The sequence below is a fragment of the Candoia aspera genome, chromosome 2 (assembly GCF_035149785.1).
Source record: "Candoia aspera isolate rCanAsp1 chromosome 2, rCanAsp1.hap2, whole genome shotgun sequence".
In the NCBI taxonomy this organism is placed as follows: Eukaryota; Metazoa; Chordata; class Lepidosauria; order Squamata; family Boidae; genus Candoia; species Candoia aspera.
Genome location: NC_086154.1, coordinates 18,549,923 through 18,568,336, shown reverse-complemented (window position 1 = coordinate 18,568,336; position 18,414 = coordinate 18,549,923). Strand labels below are relative to the sequence as shown.

At 42.7% G+C, this 18,414-nt stretch overlaps 1 protein-coding gene across 1 annotated transcript in view; it reads right to left on the bottom strand.

Annotated features, from left to right (window-relative positions):
- PLXNB1 (plexin B1) overlaps nt 1-18,414 on the bottom strand; it is a 76,125-nt gene that overhangs the window by 51,994 nt on the left and 5,717 nt on the right. The window contains exons 2-4 of the mRNA XM_063291409.1: nt 9,644-9,826; nt 3,664-3,792; nt 509-609 (exon numbers count right to left, since the gene is read on the bottom strand). Coding sequence (XP_063147479.1) covers nt 509-609; nt 3,664-3,792; nt 9,644-9,826 — 413 coding nt within the window. The remainder of the gene's footprint in view (nt 1-508; nt 610-3,663; nt 3,793-9,643; nt 9,827-18,414) is intronic.

The window sequence follows — 18,414 nt, the reverse complement described above, 5'->3', positions numbered from 1 at the left end:
AAGCGATTCTTCTTTCCCATTTAGAATCTGTTTAGTTAATTTACTCATAATTACAAAATGCCAGGAACAGATGTAATCAATGAATTAGTCTGGGAACCTCAGATGATCTCCAGAAGTAGGCAATGCACTGCTTAACAAGGAGTTTTAATTAGTACTTTCTAGATTATAAGAAGGACACCCTGCCAAGCCTATTATGGAACAAGTGTCTTGGATTCGCAGGAACTTTATAACCCACTCCTTGAATTACAGCTTACACAAACTTCCAAAAACATTGTATATGAATTCAGGACTATTGCTGCATACGAGCATAGGATTCTGCAGAATCCTCACTGGTGTCCCTGAAGGACTTCTTCAGAATTATCCAGCACAAAGCTATAGCAAAAGCCCTTTGAGAAAAATCTTAGGATTGCTTCTACTTGGCCCTCTGGATAGTGCTGCGTTAATTTCTGGAGGCCAGCAGAGATGTCCCATGTGAAAGCAGATGGATATAAATTAAATGAGGTCTTACTTTCCTTGAAGAACACACCAGCCACAATATGGGTCTTTCATTGCCAAACATGACTTGCAATCAGAGAACTGGGAACATTCAAAGATGGGAATTTTGGCCAACTGGAAGACAGAAGCATAGAATGGATTTTGGTGTGCTATTACATTACACTTATATCCCAACATTCTTCGAGGAGCTCAAGACAATGCAGAGAGAAGGACTCTCCTCATCTGATCCCACAACAGTCTTTGGAAACGGAGTCACCGAAATCCATGGCTGAGCAGAAACTGGAACCTGGAACTTTCTGATCAGTACAGAAGTCTAAACACCCTCCAAATTAAGAGTCTATTATCTCTCTATTATCCAGGGGAGATGGGTGATGATTCCATAATTTCCTTCAACCTTGTCATTTGAAGAAGTGGAGGGGAAGAGGACTTAATCAATTTGTTTGATGGTCCATCATTGTTTTTGTGTAATTCCTTCCCTTTCAGAAGCAGAAGCAGATTTATTGAATTATGCAAAGTAAGGAAAGATTCATATCTGTGCATAAATACATTTGGTTCAGAAGTCACATATTAAAGATTTGGGTTTGGGATAGTTCTTGTTTTTAAAATCAAGGATTTTAAAATTATTAGTGCATCAAAATACTCTGTTCTTCCTAGCTGATTAATTGACTGAACACAACAGCCTTGGTTTAAATGGTGCAGAATATACCCAAGCCTGCCCAGTTCCATCACCGCTTGCCCCTGGTAGGAAAATTATCAAAGAAGCAAAAAGATACAGCAATAGACAGGAAGGAGGGTACCTGCAAAAGTGGGAAGAGTGGGTGTGTGAGATGGCTCTGATGAAACCTGCTGATATCAGATTGATATCACAACTGAAATTCCCAATTGGCTTGGATGCAGAGCTAGTCCCTGAACAGCCAGTGGACAGGCCATAAAGAACAGAAAGTGATCAATGGCATAGATAATGCGGGGTGAAAAGGGTCAGGTCAGGCTTTTCGTCTTGGTGGACAATTCCCACCTGCTAGATTTATTCCAACCAGTTATCTATTTTTTTTGCCAGGAATTTGTCTGAACCATTTTTATAATTAAAAAGCTAACATTAGCTCCTCCCTCTCCCAGCCCCCACGTAGATGCTATGAAATGGGGCTGTTCAGCACTTTGAACTGGATCCCAAAACGTGCTTTGGAACATTCATGAGTTCAAATGGAGCACCTGTCTGTAACTCTTTAAAGCATCCGAGTCTTTTCCCAGGATCATCCAGCAGCTGTAGACGACAGCTGCACAGCTGTTTTCAAAAAATGCAGACTAGGGCTGCACAAACACCCCTCATTTTCCAAAGCACAGTTTTGGAGCTGAATGCAAAGCCTAGCACAGCCCTGCTGTGCAATGTCACTGAGGCCAACCCTCAGTTTTGAACGCATACAAGGGTGAGAGTTTTATCTCGCACAGGCCAGAGAAAAATAACACAATAACAATTCTGACCACTGCAAAATCAAGGGCCAGATGAAACAGACCAGCTCTGTCAAAAGAAAAGGCCAAGCAGGCCTTACTTAGCGTGGGAAGGAGAAAGAGGCACAAGTGGGTTTGATGATTGTTTCTACATAGAGAGCTTGTTCTTGAAACATAGCATTTGCTGAAATCCTTTGGTTATGGCTTTTGAACTTTATCAGTAAAAATTATTTATCGGAGGTTCTGGATTCTTGTGAGTCTGCAAAGTCTGACAACAAGTCACATTGACTCCAACAGGGCTGACTTGCAAATAAATGGATTGCAGTCCATGGGATGCTTCATATGGCAATGGCGACATATTTATCCTTAAATATGGTTACTTAATCAGTCTTAAGCCCTGGAGCCCTTGGGAAAAAGCAGATGACAAGGTGAGAGATAAAATAAAATAAAGGAAAGCATGTTTATGAGACTGGTCCCCTTTCCCAGTCTCACATCCGTTTTACAATTACATCTTTATTTCACTTTGAACTCAGTGCCCTAGTTTCCGGAATAAAGACCACTTTAAACAGTGGCAAAGGTATGTGATTTGAAGCCTCCACAGCAACCATCCAAACAACAGTGGACTAATAACATTTGAAAGTCCATGATTAGATTTAAATTTAAAGTTGCAAGCAAGAACATCATTTGTTTTAAAATAAATTAGAGCACCAAAATACCTATTATTAACTAAATGATTCTCATTCATTTCCTCAGTGATATTCCTTTAAAACCACTGATCAAATTCCAGTTAAATACAGATGCCTCTATTTTTTCATCCTATCTGCACACACATTTGAACGCCTTAGATATGCGATATACAAGACCAATCAATTCCTTAAGTGGATTTCCTCCAGCTGTCCCACAAAACTTATGCTAAGGTTTGTAAACCTTATTTCTATAGTTCTTTATTTCTCTTGAGATCTTGTACTACACTGATGGCTTTATTGTTAACTTTATTTCAAAATGAAATGCAGTACCATCGGTCAAACTAAGTTAATACATGACCTTTTCCTCTTCCACAGGGGCTTAAAATATTCAACAACCCTCTGGATATTACGACTACTTTTGTTATATTTTTTTATAGATGTGTGTTTTTCATCCTTTGCTACACCAGTGGCTCAGAGAAGATCACCACACTGTAGTGTCGGAACAACCTCTCCTTTGGGGAGCACAGGAAGAAAGATACATCAAAGCACCAAATGTGGCTGAAAGTCCAACTGCTGCAAGATCATAAAGATTTCATCCATTCCAAATCATTCTACACACCTCTAATATTACAAATACTTTTTTTAAAAGTGGATTTTCAGTAGCAGATCTGAATCATACCCATTTCCTTCAGGAACCAATCTTGTAGCATTTGAAAAGGAATGATGCCCAAGTATCTATGCACAGCTCTACCACTGGACAGCATAATCCTATACATGTTTGCCTGGAGCTAAGTCCTACTTTAGTCCTACCATGTACATTTTATACATATTCTTGGGTATGGATAAAATATATGCATCTACACATTTAAGGAAGTACTAGCTTTTAGTCTGCAATGTTTTTGTTAAGATCTCAGGTGGGATACTTTAGTTTGGGACTCAGTTTTGACACTACTGGGATCCCCTGCTGACTTAGCATGCCCTGCACAAAGTAAGATACTTTCCTCATCTTCATCAGCAGGTCCTCATTTATTCTCACCATTGACTGAGTCATAACGTAGAGGTGCTCCTTGAGCTGGTCAAACAGGAGGTCTCTACATACTGCACTGTTCGGCTGGATCATCAGAGAAGCATATAGGATGGTGTCTCCTGTGGCTTCCATGTAGCCCTGCAAGGTAGCAAACCAAAATGGCTAATGACTTTTTGATTTAAGGGGGTGGAGGAACTAGGCAGCTCTTGGGACCAAGCTTGTAATTGTCCTGTTTAGTAAAAAGAAATATTATTTTTATATCTTTATCAGAAAACATCCCCAATACTCAATGTTGCAGTCAAAGTAAACCAGGGACTGGCAACATTTTCAGGTAGTGGGCACTACAGCACATGATCATGCAATGGTGTGGGTACTCCCCCAAAATATACATGGCCAAAATCTTGCAAGCGCACCCAAATCCCACAAAAATTTACAAGTCCAAATCTTTGTCATATTCTCACCTGAAATCTTATCAGTGCTGTGAAATCTCATGAATTTCAACCATCCTTATGTTTTTAATTAATTGTTATTTAATTTTGGCAACTCTAGGTACCACTGATGATGGGCCCAGAGGCCTGGTGTCCATTGCCAAGCTCTGGTGCAAATACCTTTTGACATTTCCGTACAGTCAATCCAACTCGGTTACATTTTAGGTTTATAAAAAAGACTCTGAGAAGAGCCTGTGTTGCCGTCTGTTCGCTGGGAATATTAGATCAAGATAATGCTGTTAGGAAGAGGAACTCTCCATCTGGAAGGTGGCTGAGGAAGACCCCTCCCTCCCAGTTCTGGTTTGTAAAAAGGCAGCTAGATGTGTATTCCAGAGCACCAGAGCAGAAAGGGGAGCATGCAAACAATCTGACTTTTGAAAAAGCAAAATCAAATGTTGCCAGAGGTCCTGCAAAGCATTATAGCAAGACCAGGGGGAGGGAGATGGGGAGGAGAAGCTGGGCTGATGTTCACAGCATTAAACAGATGTGGCCAGACCTGTGCCTGCATTGGAACTGTTAGGATAAGATTGATTTATTTATCTATCAAATTTGACCACCACCCTCTCCTCCCAAGGAGGGACTCTGGGCGGTTTACAATAAGATGTAATATCCCACCCATCCTCCAGCATCTCAAGGGAATGAGATATAACCCTCTTTCCCCCCCTTTCTCCCTACAACAATCCTATGGTGTAGTTGGGCTGAGAAGAGTAAAGGAGGGGAGAAATGCTTTCAGACTTGCAAGGTTCTGTTATGGTGACTTCACAATAAAGGTAGTCTTAGTACTCATGGTGTGCGCTTCTTGTCTGGACTACCCTGAAGGCCTGACAGCTTCCATGGCTGAAGGTGGACCTGAATATGAGTCTTCTGGCCCCAAGTCCAACATTAGACCATGATGGTTCTCCAGTACGCAAAAAAGAAGACCCAGTTCTCCCGAGCATAACAAAAAAGTTAATTTGCTAGATTTAACATAAAACTACAAGTATAGCTTTCTGCATCCTGGTGTCCTCCAAAGGCCACGCTGGCTTGGAATGATAGTGGTAGTTCAACACACATAAGGGGCACCAGATAAAGGAAAGGAATTCTAGCGCAGTGTGTCTCAACCTTGGCAACTTTAAGACATATGGAATGTACTTCTGAATTCCCCAGCCATCATGGGGAATTCAGGAATAGAAGTCCACACATCTTAAAGTTGCCAAGGTTGAGAAATACTGTTCTAGTGGATAAGAAAGCATACAAAATACTGTATCTGTTCACCTACTGCAGAGATCATGGCAAGAAAACCACTACTTCTTGAATAGCACTGTGTACAACATTTCATTTCAAACCATTCTGAGCATGACATTTCACTATAAAGTCCCATTTGCAGCACAAAACGGTTACTTACAGTCCATTCCAAGCACAAAATGGCTGTTCAGAACCTATTCTGCACTTGAAGGGTGCTTTCATGCCTCAACTGGGATGTTTCATGAAAGTGTGAGTTCAAAATAGATCAAATGAAATTTTTGCACGCTCCTGTTCTGTGACCAAAGGAGAACCCAGGTGTGAAATAATGTAGATCTAGCCTTGAAAAGGGGGAAGGGAACAATGAACTGTTAAGGGAGGGGAAAGAGGGAAGCATGAGGAAAAAAAAAATCTCAAAATAACTCCCCACTTGATTTTGTTTGGGGTTTTTTTTTTAACCTGTTCAATTGTGTCCAATTCTCAGAGACTGACTGGACAAGTCCCTGAAGTTTTCTTGGCAAGATTTCAGAAGTGATTTGCCATTGCCTGCTTCCTAGGGCAGAGAAACAGTAACTGGCCCAAGGTCACCCAACTGGCTTTGTGCCTAAGGCGGGGCTAGAACTCCCGGTCTCCCAGTTTCTAGCCTGGAGCCTTCACCACTAAAGCAAGCTGGTTCATTGTTTAGCATAAGATATGGTAAAGAGTAACTCAGACAGACTTTCAGGATTGTTACTCTACCCAATAAAAAACATTCCTGGAATCCTGCTGCTTCCGTTTCTTGACCTTGCCTACCTTGATTGGCTGATATCAGATCAGAAATACAGCCAATGAAGCATCGGAACAACTGCTTTGGGACACGTCTCCCCAGTCTGGTGCCCTCTATAATTCTTAGCTACCCCATCAGATCTTCACAGGTTGGGACCACCAAAGGAAACTTTCTTCCAGGATGTTGCTACCTAAAGCATAAAGTCACCCACAGAGGTCCAATGGCTGCCAAGAAGCCCTTAGATGTTGGAATACCCTCCTCAGAAAGGTCCATCTGGCATCCTGAGTAAGTACTTTGCAGGCCAAAGCAAAACCTGTTTTATTCTTCCAGGTCTTTTAATAATGTGTTGATGCTGTTATGATTTTCACCTTTTCTTTGGCTCCTTTTCTTCTTTTCTTATTGTTTTAACATTTATCTTGTTATATATGTTATTCTGTATTTTATACAGTGCTACAGTAGATGTCGTAATAAATCATTTTCACTGTTGTCTACTGTAAAGCAGTCTCTCTCAACCTCAGCAACTTTGAATGTGTGGACTTCAATCCCAGAAGCGCTAGGTGGCGATAATGCCCCCCAAATGAAAAAAGGATGGTTCTCAGCGTGGACTCACTAGTGTGTGACAAGCAGCACTGTGTGGGGCCAGGTGCGTCCATGGAGGCGGCGTGGGGAGCAGATAATGACGTGCGCATGGTGATATTATGATGTCACAACACCCACCCTTTGGAACACCATCCCCCCTGAGATTCGTCTGGCCCTTACCTCAACTGTGTTTAAAGAGCCTGGAAAGCCATCTTTCTGGCTGCTTGGGGTTTTTCATTTGCATTTCATCTGCATGTTATGAGTGTTTTTACTGTTTGCCGCCCAGAGTCATTACAGAGTTGGGCTGCCTTGTAAATTGAATAAAAGAAATAAGTAAGTGTCACCATGCAAATGCCACAGTGTATGTACTTGCATCAGACTTCACAAAGCAAGTCTGTAATCATGGCCTTTGCATGATGACATCATTTTGGCACCAGCGAGGTTTAGATACTGTTGTGTGATACAGGTAGTCCTCACTTACCAACCACAATTGGGACCGGCAACTCTGTCGCTAAGTGATGGGGTTGTGAAGTGAAATGTCATGTCATTGTGCCTGACTTATTTCAGTTCTGCTGCAATTGTTAAGCAAATCACTGGTCGTTAAGTGCATCATCTCAGGACCATGACTTGCGACTTCCTGCTGGTTTCTTCATTGACTTTGCTTCTCAGAAACTGGTGGTGAAGGTTGCAAATGGTGATCGTGTGACTGCAGGACGTTGTAACGGTTGTAAACGCGCCTCAGTTGCAAAGCACCTGGATGGCAATCACGTGACCATGGGGATGCTGCGACGGCTGCATGTTTGAGGTCTGGTCATAAACCTACTGTTTCAGCACCTTTGTAACTTCGAATGGTTGTTGAATGAGGCAGTTGGTAAGCGAGGACTACTTGTACTGAAAAGGCCCCAAATGCCCTTTTGTCTGGCAGGACAACCAGGCTAAGTGACAACTGAACTTTAGTTTGGACATCTGTGATGATCCTGCAGTTTCAGTTTTCTCATCTATAATATAGAAACTGCATACCAGGGATTTCTCCTTTTCATGAACCCACCCAACATAATTGCCATTCTGGATTGCAAAACCCTCCTTTAAAAAAAGAAAAAGAAGTATTTCAGGGTGATAGCTGAGAAAAAATGTAGTTCTAAATCTTGAGTCAAGGATGTATTAAATGCCATTGCCACTAATACAGAGATACTGTACATCAAATTAAGGTTAATATTGTAAGTTACTCATATGTGGAAAAATGAGCTCAGTTACTTTTTCCCAATTCAGAAATGTACCTACTTGTCAAAAAACTGTACATTTTATCCAATGTATGTTGTAGGGCAGAGTGTTCTACATCTGTCTGCATGGCCAAAAAGGAGAAAAATTATTTAGGGATGTATTTCTATGATTTAAAACAAACACAGAAACTGGTGCTGGTTGGGGAATCTCAGTCTCTAATTTTTCTTTAAGTTTCTGGCCTTAGTGTGGCCAGATAAAGTCTCAGAATTCACTCAATTCCCAGAAGTCACTCAATTTCTAGGGATCTGTGAGCAGGTATTGTCTGAGAGCCTGATGTGGCCCCTAACCTTTACAGAGAGAATCGACAGAATTATTAGGGAAACTAGCCAAACGTGTGTGAGAGTATAAAGTATATTTATTAGGGAAACTATATTTCTTTATCTGCTACATTTATATGGTAATTTTTCTTTGGGAGTTCAAGGCAGCATGAATGGAGGTTTCACCTTACAGGTAGTCCTTGCTTAGCGACCAACCGTTCAGCGACAGTTTGAAGTTACGGTGGCACTAAAAACATGGACTTATGACCAGTCCTCACACTTACCATCATTGCAACATCCCCGCAGTCATGTGATCAAAATTCAGGCACTTGGCAACCGTTGCGCATTTCTAACTGTCGCAGCATCCTGCCTATTTCCCCCCCCCATCATCTCTGCCCTTTGGGCCACCCTGCACAGCATGGCCGAGATGAGGAGGATGCTGTATTCTGCCCCCCCTTGGCACCCCCCAGCGGACCTTCCTCATTGTCGTCCCGGGGGCAGCAGGGGCCTCTGTCAGAGCTGGGCTCGTTCCCTCCCCTCCTTACCATCTCTGCCCCCAGGATGACAACAAGGAGGAAGGAGGAGGAAGATCTGCTGGGGGGGTGGGGAATGGGGCAGAAGTCAGCGGCCTCGTCATCTCGGCCATGCTGTGCAGGGCAGCCCAAAGGGCAGAGATGCAGGGGGGAGATAGGCAGGTGGGGGGAGTTGAAGCAGAGGCAGTTCACGCAGGGCAGGAGAAGCGAGTCGGTCTCTTCTGGCTCAGTGATCCCCTGAAAGCATCCCTTGCCTTGGAAGAACCAAGGCTCAGGGCTGGGAGGGACCCAGCCAGGAATGACTTGGATCAGGGTGGGTCCTCGCCTAACAACTACATAGGATTTGCTTAATGACAGCAACTGGGACTGCCATTGCTAAGCAGCATGGTTGTGTAATGTTTCACTTAATGACCGCTTTGCTTAACAACAGAATTGCCAGTCCCAATTAGGGTCATTAAGTGAGGACTACCTGTAATTCATTCCCACAACCACCTCCAATCAGGTCATTGGCCTGAGTGTGGTTGGCCCACAGTCCCCCGGTGAAATCTGTGGAAACCTGAACTGAAGTCTCTCTAGTCAGGATCACATATCATAATCACTACAGACGTATGTTCACTTTCATAATCTGTATGGGATGTTCAGTGTCATTTTTCTTGACTACAAATACTTACTTTTTATAATTTTAGGCTATACACCCCTGCACTCATTATATAATGAATATTTTTTCCTGAAATGGACTTAGGTCTCTGCTGGGGCAAGCCATATATAAAGCTACCCTCTTCTTGGCTGCAAAACCCAACTCTGAGAAGTAATAAAAGCATTATCGATACAAGCAGGCCTTCCTCTCGGGTCTGAGCTAACCACCTTGTGTAGTCGGCCTTGGCTGTCCCCCAGGAAAACAACCACGTGTCCGTCTTCGATGCTGGCAGCCACAGCCGTTAGTCGGGCGTCTGACTTTTCCAGGACTGGTGCTGCTTCAAGTGGCACTCGACTCGCCATGGGACTGGGGGTGTGGTCCGAGCCACAAGGATAGGCAGCCAAAGTGTCCTTTGGATGGAGGAAGAAAACAAGATCAATCAATGTGGGCTGGGGTGGGTGGTTTTGATTACTTACCAAGAGACTCTAATATATCATGGCAGGTTTCAAGAATACTCATCACCGCCAAGTGGGTAGAAAGTGGATGGGAGCAGAATACAAAATCACAAGACTTGTGCTCTGCACCAACAAAGGTTTTCTCCTCCCCACAATTTAACGGTAGCAACCACGGGGCTTTTTTTCCCACGCTCGCTATTGTAACTCAGATATAGGTATGTCAGCATCACCAACATCATCTGCATATTTGTAAATCACCTTCCATCCATTAAGGGATGGAGACAGTATACAAAAATTAGATAAAACAATTAGAAATATATAATGTACTCATATTTGCCATCTTGTTCATTGTTCATTTTGCATACTGCTGCTTGGTTTTGATGCTGTGAGCCGCCCAGAGTTGACTGGAGTCGGGCAGCGTCCAGGTTGAATAAAATAAATAAATCTAAGAGCAGTGCAGCTAAGAAATAAATAAATAAATGAATCAGGAGCCGACGCATTCATCACAATGCAATCGGGAGACAATATCACAAACAAAAGCTTAACAAACATTGTTTTTGCTGCTGACCAAAAGCATAGTAAAAACTTTTTTTACGGAAGGTATTCTAAGCATTTGAAAATTTGGTGCGGCTTTGTATGGGAGGAGGCAGGCCTTTAACAGTTTTGATTACAAATGCTTTAGAGTTTGATAGAGAAGAACCAGCACAATGAACCAGGTTCCAGAATGAATCGGAAGCCAGCACCTTTGATCAAAGTGCTAAGTTACGGGGTCTCTAAAATGCACAGCAGCCAGCTGTTTATCTACTACGTTCTCCAACCAATGTAGATTCTGCCCTTTATAGACTGGCCTTTTAGGAACTGTTCCATCCTCCCTTGTCCCCATGCCTTCCCTTTGCTTTTTTCAGATGTTTGCACCCACTGCTGCCTTCACACCCCCTTCCCACACTATCTCCTTTGACCCTAATGCAGAGGACACCATTGGATCGTCTGCAAGATTATAAAATACAGTAATGGCAGCTGCTGATAGCAGAAAACACAGCTGGCCAGCAGGCCAGGAAGAAATGGCTGCATGGAAGGGCCAGCTGCTATAGCCAAGCAGAGGTTTACCAAAATAGTATATATTGGAAGTGCTGCAGACCTCACTCATTCTCAAGGGCTGAAGACAGCTCAGGTTGGAAAAGAGCAGTATTGAATCGAAGCTGGGGGGCATTTACAGTGTGTTGGGAGTGGGAAGAGGACAACCATGTGTATTTCTGCACTCAGGAAGTGATCAAGGGTCTGGACTGGTGATGGGCCAAGCAGAAAGGGCAGATCTGCCCCACGTAAGAGGTGAGAAAGTGGCCAGATCCAGTTTTTCTCAGGAAAGGATACTGCTGACCCACCAGATAAATCCAGGGAAAGGTGCTTCATGGGCATGGCCAGTGGCTTGCTTTCCAAACATTCAACGGGCACTCACTTCTTCAAAAGGAATGCAGCCCCATCAAGAAGCTCCACCTATGTTCCTAGACCAGTCCAATCTCTCTCTTTTTAGCCATCTCAGCCTCCATTTCCTCACTGCATCCAGAGCATGGGTCAGAAGTTCTGCCGTTTGCATGAAAAAAGAGCTTGACTTGCATATCAACCACCCAGTAATAAGTCCCAATCCAAAACTCCAGATGACCTTCCCCAGAGGATTCATGTAGATGTATCATAAAAGGGTGACCTCAAATCACTCATTAGCCTCCCAGAAGGACAGTCTCTGCTTTCTTCTTCCCCTTTTCCAACCTCTCCATGCCCTCTTCTGGCTGCAAAGTGATCTACCTGGCTGCAGCTGCTTTTCCCAAGCATGGACAGCAACCCCAGACACCTTTGTTCCTTTTTGGTTTTGTGCTGTTTTCTTCCTTTAAATGTTAACAATTTGTAAACCGCCCAGAGTTGCTGGGAGTCAGGCAGCATATAAATTTATTAAATTATTAAATTAGTATTATTAGCTGCTGATGTTGGTTATATACCAAAGTGACGACACCAGGAGAACCAAACCAGATCTGAATTCAGTTTGTGAAGGGTCCAAATCATTAGATTAACCCAAGAAAAACCTGGAAATGTGATGCCAACACCCACTCACTCCTGAACTGTACTCAGAAAAGAGAGGTTACAAGAAGCTGATATATCATGTAAAGTTGCAGAAAGGAACTTTAATAAATCTTTTGATCAGCTTCTTCACAGCACTTCTTCAAATAAGGATTTATCATTTCTACCCCTCCTAGCCAGCCAGCTCTTGAGCCAAGATGGGTGCAGGTTCCAAGTGCGTGAGCGTAGCCTCCCTCCTCCAAGCAACCTGTCCATCGAGTTGCTTAGGCTGCACAAACTGAAAATCATCCATCAGTCCTGGAGCAACGCCTATCTCTGTCAACTCACCAGCACCTGTTCTCAATGTGGAGTCCTAGCTGGAAGAGATGCAGGTCATTTTATCAGCAAAGCCCTTTGCAAACCTGTGCAAAGTCTCCTGCTCAGTAGGCTAGATAGTGTGTCAACTCAAACTCACAGAGTGCAGCAGGCAAGGAGTGATCTCTCTCTGAATCATCACTTTGTATTTGGTTCTGGATAACAGACTTTCATTGTGCCTGGAAGGCAGGGTTTATAAATCACAACCCCAAACAGAATCTGAAAGAAGATGGGCTAATTTACAAGGGAAAGCATATTACTTCCTCCTCCTCCTCCTTCCATGTTGATGGTGCCATGGTTCTAACCCAGCCTGATTCTACCACACCACCATCCCTTCCATCTGCTGGCCAACACTGTACACCCAGCCCACTTTTTCTTCACTTTGTCCCCATCAACTGCAGATTGCAAACGGGAGCCCATTACCACTCCTCATGAGGGTGCGATTTGATGTGAGCTGGGAGGACTTTGTCAATTCTGAAGTTGATAAAGGCTCCCTATCCATTACTTAAGGATTAGGAAGCCTGTTTGCCTGCCCCAAGGGTAGAGAACCAACGAGTGTATCCAAAGTATTATTGTCTTCAGTGTCAACAGCATTAGTGCAAACTCTCAAAAGATACTTCTTTCAGACTTGTTCTTTGATTTGGGCAACAAAGGGATTTTTTTTTAGTCTAGACCAGTGTTTCCCAACCTTACAAATTTTAAGCTGTGTGGACTTCATCTCCCAGAATTCCCCAGCCCACACAGCTTAAAATTTGTAAGGCTGGGAAACACTGGTCTAGACAGGGCTTCTGCTGTACAATCGCTCTGCCTCCTCCCTGGGATTTGATGAAAATGGAGTCCAGGGATTTGATGGGAATTGTCCTCCACTTCCAGGTTTTCCCACTGCTTCTTCTACCCTTTTCCTTACTACAACCTCAAAACCAACAGAGAAAATAAGACAAAAAAAAAAAACAGTTAAAGAGGCTAGGATGGAGTAGAGGCCTACCATCTTTTAAGGCCTGCTAGTGCACTGGTGGATGCACGGGGCGTCAGGAGCACAATCTGTCTTAGCCAGACACCCTGTATTTCAAGGACCCAAATCAATTGGAAGCTGATTTAAGCCAGCTTGTTTATTTACAGAGTCTGACAGCAACACTCCAAGGTCAGCACCTGCAAAGCCAAAAGAGCTACCACCGTTTCCTCCCCGAACAATTTTGAACCGAGCTAATTTATCCCTCAGTCCAAGAGTAGGAAATCTAGTGCATTCCAGATGTTTTGGATCACAATTCCCATAATTCCTGGTGACCCAGTGTGCTTCAGTGGCAGATGGGAGGTGAAAACTCACCCATCTCACCAGATGTTCTGCATCTCCCACCATCCCAGTTATTGCTTTCCTCTGACTTTCCTCATTTGTATTCTTTGTCATTATTTCTGTTGAAAGATGTGGCTACTTATTCACCAGCTATCTGCATTAAGAGACTACATTTCAAACTTGGTTTTCTTACCTCAGAGCCCTTGCTTTGCTTTAGCCAAACAACATGCAAATATAAATATGCAGGATGCTATGTTTTATCACAAGAATCAGCTGGGGAAAGAGTCTCATTGGACTACAGCAGTTAAACGAGTAAGCCTTGTCATGATTTATTGGGTCTGTCCAGAACGCCACTATCTGGCCCTGCATAAAAAGTTTCCTGGAGCTGGCTAGAAATCCTAGGAGCTAAATCCTGCACATTTAAAGAGACAGGAGGCCATCTAGGATGAGGAAGATATTCTTACAGAAAACAGCCATACTGTTTTGTGAAGGGGAGCACATTTAGCTGAATACATTCAGCTATGGTGTAGCCCAGTATTTCTCTTTTTTTTAAATAGCAATTTTATTAAGGATTATAATAACAGTAAAAACTAATACAAACTTTAAAAAGAGATGAAAAGAAAGAGTAGAAAGTGCAGAAAAGAAAAAAGAAAGAGAAAAGAAAAATAATATAGTAAAGAAAAAGAAAATATATAAAGAAGTGACTTCCCACCTTCATCACAAGTATAAACAATTTTAGTAACTTATCACCTTCTCTTAAAATACAACAAATGATCTCTTCTTCCCATATCCCATCTCTTATCTATAAACAAATCCATAAAATGTCATTTCAGTCCTGGTGACAGCTAAAGTCCATTATGGGTTACTAGAGAAAACATACCTATTTTAACCTTGATCAAATAAACCAACTTTATATTCCTTCCTTAATCTTTAGTCCATACAAACAATGTTGTGCTGGCTGGGGAATTCCAGGAGTTGAAGTTCAGATATCTTAAAGTTACCACGGTTGAGAAACACAAACCTACACACATCCCATGGATATATTTCATCACTTTCTCAGTCTCCAAACACTCGCAGTCAAGCCTTACTAAGCTTTCTGAATATGAATAACAAAGATGGTGCCCTTATTTCTCTGTCTGTAGGATGGAGTCCTAGCAGAGAACTGTGGCTTTGTAAAATGAAGTTAGTGGTACCTTTCTTAAAATCAAGTTACATGCACACACAATTCAACTAAAATTTGATTGGTTTATTGGCAGGGAATTTTGGGAGTTGAAGGCCACACCTCTTAAAGGTGGTAAGGTTGAGAAACCCTGCTCTAGGAAATAAAACTTGACTTATCTCCAGGAAGAGAGTCACCTGTGTCTGACCTTCACCTGCTGAGGACCAACTGTGAAGATTTCCCTCAGGTGTCGCTTATGGATTTCTTAGAGGCAGCTGGTTGGCCACAATGGGAAACAGGATGCAGGCCTCAGTCTAATCTACAGAGCTCATCATCTTAAACCTGAAAGGAATTCAGGTGGTGAGGCTTGCAGATTTCTCTGCCTCATGTTCCCTTCCCCATTATTGTCTTGGAACCTGGATTCTGGGGCTGTACCCAGATTGCTCAAGTTGACCCTCTCTTCCTCCCCCATCCTGACTCTCTGGTGCTTGAACAGTCTGGAGGAAGTTTCACTTCAATTGTGTAACCAAATGGGTCCCACCCATTAGGGAGATCCATCTAGTGGGACCAAGAAGAAGGGCCTTCTCCATGGTGGCTCTCTCCCTGTGGAACATCATCCCCACAGAGATAGGATTGCCCCTTAATACTCTTCCCAAAGGCCCTGAAGACATGGCTTTGCCAGCGGGCCAGGGGACCCCAGGTTGATGTGGAGCCCATCACATGGTTTGTTTGAATGTATTGTTGTTGCCAGGGGGGTGGGGGTGTTGTGGGTTTTGTATTTGGGGTTTTGTTTTTCTAAGCAGCCCAGAGTCACTCTGAGTGAGTTGGGCAGCCTTATAAATCTCTTTAATAAATAAATAAACCTCATCATCCAGTTTGCTGTTCTCTGTCCCCTTCCTTCTGCAACACACCTATCAGGCCCAATCTAGTCTTCAATGTCAACTCTGTCTCCTTTGCAAACTACATTATTCCACTTCTTAATTTATGCTTCTGTTAAAAAGACTGAACAGCAAATGGTATTCACAATCTTTTTTTAAAGCCACTATGCTGTGTTCTGATCCAGACCATAAAATTGTGGTGTGGGAGAAAGGAAGACTAATAACCCTGTCTTCTTCGTGCTAATTTCCTGCCAATCATTGCCCCCTAAAGCTATTTTCTTCCAAAGCATTCCCTCCAAATGGCCTTTAAAAGCAAAGGGCCAGAGGCAGCCACCTCCACACACTGTAGGCCAATCCCCATTGGGGCTCTGCAGAACTGTGTTTTCTTAGAAAAAGAAAAGATGTATGTACGTTTCTTTTTCTTTTTAATATTCTTAATGTCACATGAAAATTGACTCAGGAATGCATACATTATTATAAGCTTCCTGTCACCCAAACCCTAATATGAGACACACACACATTAAACTGTGTTTGAAGTTCACTGAGATCACCAGAAAGTTTTGCAGAGGAAATGACCAAGCTGAACTTTTTCTAATGTCTGGGGTTTCTGGCTGTCCCCTAGATGTTGAAAATAGATCCCAAAGCCAGCTTGGGAATTGCCTTAAGAAATTACTTCCAGAGAAAACCTGTGCAGGAGGACTGGTTGCAAAGCTGAGAAGACAGAGAGAAAAAACAGCATTTTGCCTAAAAAAGAAGAGAGAAGAACCATGGTCAGGAACCAGCCAAGCTAAAAATTGCCACTGGCAATACAGCTAAGAGACCACACAGAGATTTTTAAAAGTCCTTCCTTAAATTAAAGGGTAAAGGTGAAGTTCCCAAACCACCGGATAAGTCCATGTCCCATACAGCATATTTATGTAGCTTGAACTGTATAACGCTAAGCCAATGCTGTGGAGATATGACATTTCTTCCCAGGGATCTTGTTTTACCCAGCCATGTGATTTATTTTGATATTCACATCCATTTCAATAAAGACATTATAATGGCATTCACCTATAATGGTACCTACTCATAGCATCTCTCCATGGTTTATAGCCTAGCGCACATTTAATTGTTAGCAGGAGTAAAGGAATATGCTTTACTTCAAAAGAAAGATCAGCAGTTATGACAGGCAACAGGGGTGTTTGGGGTCATCCATGGTATGTGCGTGTATGTGTGAAAAAACCAAGATGGTGACCACTACTGTGTAATCAAATCCCTGTCCATTTTTTATATTTATTGCTCTCTTTATTTTTTTATTTTACCTCCCCCTGCAGAACACCCCAGGGGTGTTCAAATGATCTAGCAGGTTGATACTTTACACCTTGAGAGGATGGAATGAGAGCCAAATCTAGCAAGCAGTTTGAAAAAGGAAGTGTCTCTTTTAAATATTAGAGCAGGTAGTCTTCGACTTACGATCGTTCATTTAACAATGTTTCAAAGTTACAATGACCTCCGGAAAAGTGCTTTATGACCTGCACTTGCACTTACGACCGTTGTACCACCCCCGCAGTCACGTGATTGCAATTTGGGCACTTGGCAACTGGCTCACATTTACGACTGGGTGCAGCGTCCTGTGGTTACGTGATCACAATTTACAACCTTTTTTTGCCTGTTTCCAGCAAAAAACATCCACTGGGGAAACTGGATTCACTTAATGACTGTGGTGATTTGCTTAACGACTGTCATAAAAATAGTCATAAAATCAGGTCCAGTCACATGGTGAGTCGACTTACGACCGCAAGAACTTAGGAGAGAAATTCCAGTCCGAATTGTGATTGTAAGTCAAGGACTACCTTTACAGTACAAAAATAATCTTGGATATTTTAAAGGAGGTGTTTTGATGCATAAACATTTTACAGAAGAAACTTCAGCACAAAACTAGAACCTATATCTATACCTCCTACTTATTATGTCTTAAATCACTGTGAATGGATCAAAAACACTTTCAACTAGGTTTAAGGAAAACACGTGCCAAAGCTTGTCGGAAGGCTTCCTAGGTCAGACTATCCTGAACTATCCTGATCCATTCAGGATAAATGTCACAACACAATTCTCTCTTCTCCAGTGGTTCATCTAGAAGATTCTCCTAATTTAGTGCTCCATTACAATGGCAAATTCAGAGACCTCCTTCCTGCTTTTCATCCAGACAGGGCTGATTCATCTTTCTGCTCTTTTCTGCCCTAAGCAAATAAAAACATTGCCATCACTCCTCACTCCCCCTTGGTGTCCTACAGCAAAAGGAAATACATCCATCAGGAGTTGAAGAGGATGTTATTTTCCCCTTTCTGTGCTAGTGTGTGTGTTCCTTCCCTTAATAACTCCATTTACTGTCCCTGGTGACTGAGAGATCACACGTTTCATGGAGCAAAGTGTGCCAGTTTTGAACCAGTCCACACAGTCAGGACTTTTAACATCCCTCTGATCTGCAGGTGATCACATATCCTTCATCAACATGCAGTGTTTGTACATCAACCTGCTGCGTGAACCACAAGAGGCACCCATCTGTGTTTCTGGCCAGTTAACAACCCCCACTCGGAATAAAGGGGAATACCGTTCCAGAGTTAGGCATATTAGAGACTTGATTATCTTTTTTTTCCCCTCAGGAATCTTAAATCCATCAACCAGGTTCAGCTGGAAACGACACCTATTTAGAATTAAATAGATCTCTGAGCCAGTTCAGAGAATTTGAGACAGTTCTTTTTTTCTACACCAGAATTCAGCTAATCTCTTATTTCTTACATGCAAAAGT